A 12,109-nucleotide genomic window follows, 5' to 3' on the forward strand; every position below is an offset into this window, starting at 1 on the left:
AGTACATATTCCAACTTTCTTGAATGACCAAATTATTTGACTCATGAAAAAGTTATATGGTAAAATAATGTACTTATTCATGACTTAGTTGTGGGAAAAAAATAGAAATAAACTCACGTTCACAAGCAAATGGCTTATCTGGATCACCAGGTGTTGGTTCAAAACTATGAACAGCCTTTTTTCGACCTCTTCCACTACCTTTTTTTCTTCCTGGTGTATTAGGTGAATCCGTTCCTCCTCGACCCTAAAATAGGAATGTTTATGTTTACTACCATATTGCTTTACAACTGAAGATTATTATTGTTATTTACTGAGTTGTTTCATGAGTCTCCCATAATAATCAATAAAATATATTTTTAATAAAACATTTGATATACCGGGTGTAGGATGGATTTTGGTACACAATACAAGATCGTGTTATAAATACAAGGAATTATAAAAAAACATACATATGCGGTTTGCAATCGATAATTGATAAATGTAGGATTTGCGGAACTGAAGGGGAAACAATTGAACACATCATTTCTTCTTGCACCGTTTTGGATCAAAGCGAATATAAGAAACGTCATGATATATTCGCTAAAATTATACACATGAATTTAGCTGTTAAATTCAATTTACCATGGTAATACACTATCCCTCCGCTACCCGGCGGCACGGCAATTTTGCCGGAGTACTATGGCGAGCATGGAATTTCGGGCAGCAATTTACATGTCATTTAAAAAACCCAATGTAGTCTAACCTTTATTGTCATAAATGTCATAATGATTAATTTTGACGGAACTTCAAAATAAACTGTCACAATTATGCACAATTATTTTACATTTTAGTTATTGATTTCCAAAGTTTAATAAAAAAGACGGTTTAGTTCTCAGAAAATCACATCTAAGCACTTGCAGCTTTTCAGAATTGATGAATGCAATTTGCAAAATGATATGAGACAATAGTTGATATTAAAATGAGGTTATTAATACGTCTAGCACCTAATGCCTATTTCACATTTTATATCAGTCAAATTTCAAGTCTGCCCGAAATTCCGTGCTCCCAATAGTACATATAATCTGTTTCAGAATCAAAAATCCACCAACACTGCATTTTATCTCGAAAATACAACCGACGTCGCCAACTTTTGCTTTTAGTGTGTTTGCAAGTGTCAGAAAAAAGTGGGGTTATGAAAGAAAACTGTTGACAGTCGTTTAGGTCGTAATTCATCGTGTTTTTTAATTCTCATTTTATTATGTTAAATCCCAATAACACTATGGTATAAAGAAAAAGAATTTCCTCACGATATGACATGAGTATAATAATATACCTTTTTGAATTTCAACTACTGATGTGTTCCCTAAATCCAGAATTTTTAAAAAAAGATTGCGGTACTATTCCCGTTGCTGAAATTATAAGTGGTAAAATAGAATTTTTTTCTAAACTCCAAAGATTTCTCATAGCAACGGAGAGCTCTAAATATTTATTAATTTTTGTGTTATATGTCTGTGTTATATTATGGGAATTTGGAACAGCTATACTTATCTAAAAGATATGCTTGCTTTTGTTGTTTATTTAAAATAATAATGTCTGGTCTGTTATGCTGAATGTGATTGTCAGTTAAAACTGTGCGATCAAAATATAATTTGTAATTGTCATTTTCTAAACAACACTCTGGTTTATAAATGTAATGTGGTTGTGTATCCTTTAATAAATTGAATTTAACAGCTAAATTCATGTGTATAATTTTAGCGAATATATCATGACGTTTCTTATATTCGCTTTGAGCCAAAACGGTGCGAGAAGAAATTAATGATGTAATTACACTATCCCACCTCCACCCGGCGGCACGGCAATTTTGCCGGAGTACATACACTATTACGGATATTACTATCAAGTAATAGTGCAGTGCTTATCAACATAATTACCGGCGTCTTGCCTCCGCATTTTGACTTTTTTAATTATAATTAATAGTAATATTATAGTCCAATTTTTACCCTTTTGAGGTGACGTCACGATTTCCTTCCTCGCTTTCTCTTTATTGAAACGACAGAAACATAAAAAAAAAATATGGACGTTTATTTATTGATAGTCACTTTGAGGTTATTTTATGCTCGTAACATTTTATCTGCCCCGCCCATTTCATTTTCTTAGTTACCAATCAAATAGGTTAAGACGATCTGATTTACACAGAAAAAATTTCTGACGTTCGAATTGTCTTAATGACATTTTATTTTTTAGAACCTAAAACAATAATTGTGGACTTGACAGCAAAATTCTATCCTTAACTTTTTTACGTGGCAAATGTGATGAAAAAGTATACAGAATGAATCTGGCTTTGATTCTGATTGGTCAATTTTAGTGGGCGGAGCAGATAAAAAGTTATAACGGCAATACTATAGAAAATAATATTTTTGTGTTCGTTTTTCGACTGTAATTATACGAGAGGTCTTTTTTTGTCCGGATAAAATTGAATTTTTTTACGATAATTTGGTTGCTTGGTAAATTGACGACACAAACCACCCGATAAAAAAACGAGTCCGAAGAACGAGTTTTTTATCTGGTGGTTTGTGGAGTCAATTTACCAAAAAGAAACCAAATTAGAGTTTAAAAAATGAAATTTTATCCTGGATGAAAAAAACCTCGAGCGTAATTCGATGAGATAATTTAATGGTAGGTAATTATGAAAAATTGAATTGGCCATTTTGCACGTCAATTTATTACAAACTGTGTCAATGTTTAAGATTGTTGGTTCGTTATCATAGCAACAAACAATAATCAGGTTCGAAAAAGTTTGCCATGGAAGTTTAAGCACATTTTATCCAGATGCAAAGTTAGGGCTAACTTTATCCGATGTCAAAGTGACAAATGCATCGCGGCTTATGGCTTACGGCTTATGGGATTTTTTATACATGAATTAAATTATCAGTATTATTCAATTGACTACTCGTCGTATTACAACTGTCATTACTTGCCAAAATCTTCTTAGTAATCCATAGATTATGCGAAAGTTGTAGATAAAGGGAATTTTTTGAGAAGAAAGAATGAACTTTTTTAAGAAAGAAGAAAAAGTCAACTTCGTAAAATGGTATTACTCCGGACCCGATTTGTCTTTTAGAGACATGCAAGCACCATTCTATCAGGAGCCACCAATTCCAAGTTTGACATGCCATATATTGTCATTTTTGGTTGTCACCTCCGTTACATTTCACCGCTACATATTGCTATTTTGACAAATTCTTCAATTCTCTTTACCATTATTGTGTACTTCCGGCAGATGTTAAAAAAAAAAAAAAAAAGAAATGGGAACCATTTTTAAAACTTTACAACTTTTGTTCCAAAATAATTAGGGGAGCCAATATCCGAGGATTTTTACTTTAAGTGCTTATTCACAATGGACATAAGCTTGACATAAGGCATAAGAAATTCATGATACATGCAGTGGATATACTATTAATTTTTACGTAACTTATGAGAAGTGACCTCAGTGAACATTATTGTTGTGTATGAAGAATTATATTCGAGTTATATGGACACATAAATTATTTTCCAAATGCCCAAATTTACAAATTATTCTTAGGTATCTCTTATGTATTTCTTATGTCTTATGTCCATTGTGAATAAGCACTTACACGTAAAGTGCCTATGTACCAAAATCCATTCTACACCCGGTATAAATATACTGGATTACTTTTCAAATTTCACATCTAGCCAGTTCTGTCTTCATTGTACATATTGTAACGGCGACATAGCCGGCTAGATATGAAATTTAAAAATTCATCTGATATACGGTTGGCTTCAAAAAAAACGGGAACTGTCAGAAAAAGTTCTGTCAAATTTTATTAAATTTTTATAGTTTGAAACGGCCTTTTAGAATTTAGGTTAAAAAAACTGCACTTATGTGTCAGAAATACTACTGTCAAACAGACACAAATTGACAAATTAAATTTCCAATTCACATTAGGTCTAATTTCATTTCCCGCTTTTTTTGAAGCCAACTGTACAGTGCGGCCGCCCTTAGTTCGCAAATTCCGCCGCATTCCAAATGAAGCTTCGTGTCTGGTCGTCACAGCTGTATACAGAAACGCACGAGCCAGTGGCGTAACATTTAAAAGACTTTAGTCACGCAACTCACAGAGAATTTATTAATGTTAAGAAATATTTATTAAATAAAACAAAGCATCATAAAATAATAAATGAAAATTAAATTAGTACAAAATGTTATTCGATGTTACTATCATAACTACTGTCGATGTCAGATTCATTAGTCTTTTGAACAATTATTATTCTATGAATTTGCACCCGCCACTGACCGAGATATGTTCAAACTTTTTCCCTCCCGCACAACCGAACCAGTGCGCAACATTTATTTTTGCCAATTAAGGGCGTCCGGACTGTAAGTGTTAATGCGTAAGAAATTTGACTTCCCTCAAAGAAACAACATAATGTACAGCTGCGGAATTAAAATTTCGGGCACTATTGTCAATGTCATGATATAAACTCTAAAACAACCTTTACGTTAATAACCTTATTTTTTACTCTTGTCATGTTTTTGTCTTTTTGGCATTTAAAAATTGTCATTTGTGGCATAATAACGGGTAGGCAACATATCAAAGCGATGATTTAATTACACTCAGTGCAACAAACTGAAATCTCAAAATTCTAAATTGATTGGGTGACTGACATATTTAGAAAAGTTTAATTTTTGAATGTCAGTCATGATGACAGTAGAAGGTGCTTTACAGAGATTTTGTTGAAGTGACAGAAAAATAGTGCCCGAAATTTTAATTCGGCAACTGTACCATTAAATCTGCGGAGAACATTTTCACCATTCACCAGTGTGGCGCAAAAAGACAGCTACGGGGGTGAACTTTAAAACATGTAATATCAGTAAAAGTGATGTTTAATTTATTTTAACTTTAATTACACCACCCCCTCCTCAATTACAGGGTTCGCCACCGACCCTGGCCGAAGTAATGTCATCATTGTACCGTGCGATCAACAATTACTTAGATAAGGGGCGGCTATGATTTTGACAGTGTCAGATTTTTCGTATCTTTGCTAACTCAGGTAATAAACGTCAAACAGCTATCACTATGAATCAAATTTTAACGCAAAAATGGTTTTTACTTCAGAACATAAAAAAGACTCATCATTGGATCGTAATGGTGTTTTCAATAACGGAGAATGGACAATTATTGGACATATAATATGTACAGTCGATGGACAAATAAAACTGGGACAAAAATGACAATCACAAGTCAAAATTTACAAATTTTCATCGTTTAATTACGGCTTTATCACAAATAGGTTAACTTAGGTATGACATATTCTATTATAGACACTGACAAATATTGACAATTCAATGGTCTGATTTACATAGATTAAATTTTAAGTGTCCCAGTTTTATTTGTCCACCGACCGTACATTGCTGTTGCCTGTTTCGCCGAGTTTCGGTAATTCGGGCATACGTTGAAAAATCCAACGCCTTCTTTGATCTAAATAACTGTTGATCGCACGGTACATATCTAACGAAAATCTTCGATGCATACTTAAATAGTTCTGGAAACAACTGTTTCTTTAACACAGAAAGTCGATCAACAATATAAAAATACAACACCGCTATCACTGTCGCCTTTTAGAGCTAGAAAATCAAGATCCGACGAGTTTTTATTCTCCGCATATTTTTATTGCTTTGTTGTTCTTTTATTAGGGCCAGTCTACCTCAGTTTCCAATTACAATAAAAGTACTTTAATCTTTAACTAAATGAAGTTGTAAAAGAAAATTTTCAAAATTTTTGATGGCCAGTTTTAGTTGAGAATATTTCAACACATGCTTCCTACATAAAAAAGATACATAATTTGATTACCCTTCCTGTCGTTTTTCTTCGTTTACTTCTTTTACTGTAAGTTTCTTCATAATCTAAATCAGAATCTGGGTCAGGTTCATCATAAGCATCCATTTCGAGCATGTCTTGATCATCATAATACCAGTCCTACATTAAAACCACAACATTAACGTTATAAATTTTAAAAACTGAAGCATATAACTAACTTTTGAAACATCATCTTTTAACAACAACTGACTGTCTTTACTATCAGTATCTTGAAGAGCTGGATTTTCTATTTGTGAAATATTGTGCATGTCACCATCTCCATCCAACATTGAATCAGCAGCTCTAGCAAATGTTCGAGAATTCATTATTAAATACTGTCTTCTTTTCTTTCTCCACCTTTGTCGTGGATAGGAGTATATTTGACCAGGCACAAGACCAGGAATGCGTTGCCTTTTGTGCATAAATAACGCCGAGTGATTTTGGGCAACTCCAGTTTGTGTGTCAATGAAGGGAAGCCTTAACCTTCTTTCAATACATAGTCGTGTGTTGTAATTAAGGGAACTTTCAATACTTTCTTTATACAACGGATCATTCAAAAAGCTAAAAAGTGTCCATATTAAAGCAGTTCATTTAAAATTGACTATTGATTTCTTTACAATGTTCCGCCCTAAGCGTCAGTAATTTATGTGAGTGGGTATTTATAAACAAGGCACAACAAGTATACAAAATATCAATTAGTGGATAATAAATATAACAAAATAATGTTCAAAAATGTGAGCATACCTTTCTACTTTTTCTAAATTAGTTTGATTAACAGGAACCACCGGTCCACTTACAACGGCAGCCATTTTTAAACCATCCCAGCTCCCAGCAATCTCAGATCGAGATCCCAGACAACTAGAGTAACCAAGAGTAACTAGACAAACAAAAGTACACAAGTGAGAGTGAGACAAGAGACAAAATCGAACGCGGTGCGAACCTGCGCGCAAACAACCGTTGTTGGTTGTTGCTAGGGAGGAAAATCGAAAATAGGGCAAATAGGCACAGTTCTCTTCTTTATCTAGGCACAGCCACAGTATCCACAGTATAGACTATAGTCACTATACTATAGTGACTAACGAAGAAGATTGATCCGGACCGGAGTTTTCTCACCCGGAGTAGATATGAATGCCAGGTCCAGGTGTATAATAGTTATTTATGTATTAAGGGCATAATCAGGAGATTATGGCACGAGGGAATGTTTAAAGCCCGAGGAACGAGGGCTTTTAAATTCCCAACGTTTTATTCTATTTTATAATTTCTAAAAGATTCAAACAAATATTTAGTATTCCTTAAAGGAAATCAACTAAAAGTTGTGTCCATGCAAATTTAGTTAGCTATTTTGATGTTGTTAGAGTTACAAAAAAAAAGTTCAAAACATAATGCTACAGTGGGAACGTTATGGATGTGGATTGGGGACTTGTCGTTAAGTTGGCCCTACCAGCAAAAGTAACTAGGCGCGCCAATAAGGTTATTGGAATATATGACAGATCTCACTAATGTACAGTTCAATCATAAGTTTTAAGCGACCTTGAGTTTGACAATCCATATCCAAAACATTTCGAGTTTAGAAAAATTAATTTGGCAGATACAGGCTGTCCCAAAATTGGCGTACAAACTACTTACTACATTATCGAGGATGTTTAAATGTACACGAAAAAAAATTGGAAAACATGTTTCCGACCAAAAAATCAATTATTTTTATTATAATAATATATTAATATAAATCTTGAACAAAAATTCGGAAATGTCAAGAAATGTTATAATACAATTTCTGAAGATAAATTAGTTTTTCAATGTGAAGGCTGCAACAGGAACTTTAAAAACGAAAAAGGTCTTAAAATTTATAGAACAAGAATCCATGGACTAATGGGCCAATCTTTTTTGTGTGAATCATTTTCCTCAAAAATTGATAAAACAAGAAGAAAAAATGAAACAACGAAACAAGCGAAGGTTGACCTCAAAACTAGCCTGTTTTCAAAGTCGTAATATTGTAAATTCGTATTTAGCTCCACACCAACTTGGAGTGGCAACTAAACTAGGACGCGAAGCAGCAATTTATACCACACGAACCTTTGTTAATAACGATCAAAACCGTGGCAAAGTTCTTCTTAAATTAGATTTCAAAAACGCCTTTAACTCAGTCGAACGGGATTGTATTCTAAAAGAAGTCCAATGTCATACCCCACTTTTGTACCCTTATCTTTATCAATGCTATAGAAATCCTGCAACTGTATTTTTCGGTAATCATTTAATTTCTTCTTCTGTTGGAGCCCAGCAAGGAGATCCTTGCAGTCCCAATATTATTAGTCTTGCCATTCAACCAATTATTTTATCTTTGGATTCTCAACTGAATATATGGTATTTAGATGATGGAACCTTAGCTGATTACCCAGAAGTAGTTTTATCCGACTTTAAGAAAGTTATCAATTTATCTCAGGAAATTGGCCTTTTGCTGTTCTGGAGACACAGATTTAAAAGGCATAAAGGAATTTCAAAATTTAGCACCAGGCATTAAAATCTGTGACCGAGAAAGTTTATCTCTTTTAGGCTCTCCAAGGTTTCAAAAACACTGGCGAAAAAACTATAATTACAGTTGAAAATCTTTTAAACAAAGCTGAACTCCTTAGCAGACACGTGGCTTATACTTTAATCAAGAACTGTCTTTTCATACCAAAATTTAATATTTTTTTTAAGAACAACTCCATTTTGAAAGAACATTATATTAATAACATAATTACATAATATTTTTGTTTTATAATACAAAAATTTCCGATAATATTGCGGAATCTGGAAAAGTGCCCCGAATGCTTGCAGCGTTTCCACGTTGAATGGCAAGGGAAATCCTCTCGAATAGGAATTTCTTTGATTTTGAAGTGCCTGATTCCATTTTGGAAATTTTCTAATTATGTTAATTCAACTGATTCTTCTTTAAAGTCTTCTTTAGATAAAATACTTAATTTACGTTTAACTGATTTACAATTGTGTCAGTCCACTTTACAGATTAGATTTGGCGGGCTGGGAATTCGTTGCATTTCCGATATTTGCCTCCCTGCTTTTCTATCTTCAATTCATAATTCATGGTGTTAAAAAGCTTATTTCTCTATTATTAAATTCTAAGTGCTTGTTCACAATGGACATAAGACATAAGAAATACATAAGAGAGAATAATTTATAAATTCTCCATGCCTTTTTGTACACAACTATAATTTTCACTGAGGTCACTTCTCATAAGTTACGTAAAAATTAATAGTATATCCACTGCATATATCATGAATTTCTTATGCCTTATGTCAAGCTTATGTCCATTGTGAATAAGCACTTAGTGTAGATAATAGATATAAATAGATATTGTATAATGTATAGCATTTACACGCAACTATTGTTCGTTGTAATATTTCCCTCCACCATCCGGAGTAGGTACAGTCGCGATCAATAAATTTTGGACACTAATGTCATCATCCTGTCATACATTCTAAAACGACCTTTATGTATTAATAACCTTAATTTTGATTGTTGTGTCAATTTTGAAACTGTGAATGTCAAGAAGTTTTAAAAATTAGACAAATGGAAAAGAACGAGGTTTTAATTAATAAAAAATAGAAAATAAATAAATAAAAACTATTAACTTAATATTTTGTCATCATTCATGCGTGACAATTTCAATAAAGCATGATTTAGAGATTAGAGTTTGTATATGCCAGAAAAATGAAAAATGATCGCAATAGTACATACACTATTACGGATATTACTAAAGAGTATCAAGTAAAAGTGCATGCTACTCAACATAATTACCGGCGTCTCGCCTCCACATTTTGACTTTGTTGTGTTTTTATGAAATGAAAAATTTATTATGAATTATGATTATGTTATCATTATTATAAACTAGGCAAAAATGAATAGGGAATTCCACAATTTTTCTTGGGAAGCAAAATAACTGCCCAAATCCTCCCAGGTATTCTTAAACACTAGATAAATTTAAAATGTTACAGGTACTTGAAACATTACATTTAATGTGTAAGTATGTGTGTATATTTCTAACACATTTCATTATAAATTTTAAACTGTAGTTTTAAAAAATTCAAAAAACGAAAAATTCCCTATTCATTTTTGCCTAGTTTACATTTATATACATATCAAAGTGATGTGGTGGAATAAAAGGTTTTTATCTACGGCTGCTTGGATAAGACCTTATAACCACATTCATTTATAGTCATTTGAGTTGCGTAATGTAGTTCATTACCGCACTGGTTTCATTACGTAACGCATTTTCATTTAGAAGCAAACAGACAAAATTTATTGAAAGACAACAATACAAAAGAAAAGCTAGGTACTTATTGTAAATACATAACACAGTTCTTGCATTTTGTTCGCCCAGTTGCCAGCATCGACTTCGTTTCGGTCTTCAATCTCTGGCTTGGCACAAAAAGACTCACTTCCACTTTTAATGATATCATCTACCATTCTTTTTTTCGTTGCTCGCACAAGAGACCACTTTGTAATAAACGTCATATTGGAAAAACGACGCGCACTGCAGTGACACCTCCAGAGACGCTCGTCTCTTGCACTCCAGGTCGTCCTCGAAACAGGATCAAACATGTTTCCGTTCCAGGTTCTGGTACTTTTCTCACTTGACGTCGGGGTAATCCCAATGTACACTTTTGCTTTCAAAACTTTCCCGTACTATCGCGGCCAAAATACTTTGGTCGTCACTTTTTGACACTTCAAATGTAAATCAAGTATTAATGTCAATATACATGACAATTTCAAATTATTCTCGTCAAAAATATGGCACCTTCAGTTTTTGATAAATATAGAATCGTCTTACTTGCTTCTGAAGGTTGTCTAAATCGCGACCATGTTGACCTTTTGCTTTTGAACCCTGCCTCCGCAGCTGGGATTTACTCCACCCGTATGACACTGATAGATTAAAATAATTTTGACAGTAATAAAAAATAAGATCCTAAAGTTTGCTTTACAATTGAATGTCATTTATAAACCATTCACGATTATTTCAAATTCGGACTATCTATGAAAATCTGACATTTTAGTTGGCAGTATTGTGATTTGTCTTAATAAATCTATTTTAGGTTATAATTCAACCGAACACTGCTCCCAAGTTGTTACATTTTTTAAATAATTGAATGCATTAGGAACAATAATCGTAAAATTGTAATTGAAATGAAACATACCTACATATTTGTAGGGCAGTTCTGGGTAAATTCTTATTAACTAAATTAATGACGGAATTGACAACAATGCGAATATTTAAAAACGAAACGTCATATGACAGGACCTGACGCCAATCTAACAAAAAAATATCGCGGCCTCCTGCGTGTTTAAAATAATCGTGAACGGCATATATGTCACATTGACGACCAAAGTATTTTGGCCGCGATAGTACACCTATCTTTCGCTGTATTAAATCAGGGTAGTAATTAATCAACTCTGACATTTAAACTTTTGAAAAGTCAAAATGCCTCGAAGTCACTTCACTTCCGAGAGCCGCCATAAAACGTAAAGACCCGGCTTTCAATTATGAGAAATTAAAAACAACGCTTTGTTTACAAACAGAATTAGCTGGTTGTCCTGGTATTGAGCAAATTGTTTCAATCTTGTTGCTTTGATTTTGAATAAAAACGTTTGAAACTGACATTTAACAATTATCAAAATATATTTTTGTAAATGTCAAATTTAACGTTTTTGCCAAAAATTGATTTTTTTTATTAATAATTAGCAGCCGTAGATAAAATGTTGTACATTTTATCCCACTAATTATGTAAATAACTATTTTCTCACTAGTGAATTTACTTTCTCCATTTTCCTCACTAGTGATGCAAACACCAATTTTCTTCACTAAATTGAGTGATGAAAGTATCATTTTCACCTAGCATTCTACACCCGGTACGTAGTAAAATGAGTGTTTTTTTCACACGACTAGTGAAAAAAAACACATTCATTTTACCACTTATACCTATTATAATTTAGAATAATTATACTGCTATCTACAAGAAAGGCACAACTCTGTAAAAAATTGCCTTGTAAGTCGTCTACCGTGGTGAATCATCTCGTGAACCAAATCAAGTCCTCCGGTATCGCACAGTTCTGAGGTGTTTGGTGCATGTTGACAAGATTTTCTGCCAATTCCTTGATTAAATTTGTATTTAACCAATAACCAAATTAAAAATCTCTGGACTAGTTGTTAATCACTAGATGTGAAGATACAGATTCGAGTAATAGGTTTTTTATTA

General features: G+C 33.1%; 1 protein-coding gene and 1 long non-coding RNA gene across 4 annotated transcripts in view; one reads left to right on the forward strand and one right to left on the reverse strand.

Annotated features, from left to right (window-relative positions):
• Nucleotides 1-12,109, forward strand: part of LOC138122235 (uncharacterized) — a 229,788-nt gene that overhangs the window by 79,703 nt on the left and 137,976 nt on the right. The window lies entirely within an intron of this gene.
• d4 overlaps nt 1-12,109 on the reverse strand; it is a 284,602-nt gene that overhangs the window by 17,534 nt on the left and 254,959 nt on the right. For 2 of the 3 annotated variants that reach the window (XM_069036364.1, XM_069036362.1), the window contains exons 2-5: nt 6,603-6,683; nt 6,038-6,419; nt 5,853-5,978; nt 118-244 (exon numbers count right to left, since the gene is read on the reverse strand). In XM_069036364.1, the coding sequence (XP_068892465.1) occupies nt 118-244; nt 5,853-5,978; nt 6,038-6,419; nt 6,603-6,667 (700 nt within the window). In that variant the 5' untranslated portion in view covers nt 6,668-6,683. The remainder of the gene's footprint in view (nt 1-117; nt 245-5,852; nt 5,979-6,037; nt 6,420-6,602; nt 6,684-12,109) is intronic. The other variant, XM_069036363.1, reaches the window with a different exon arrangement.

The sequence above is a fragment of the Tenebrio molitor genome, chromosome 1 (genome assembly GCF_963966145.1).
Source record: "Tenebrio molitor chromosome 1, icTenMoli1.1, whole genome shotgun sequence".
In the NCBI taxonomy this organism is placed as follows: domain Eukaryota; kingdom Metazoa; phylum Arthropoda; class Insecta; order Coleoptera; family Tenebrionidae; genus Tenebrio; species Tenebrio molitor.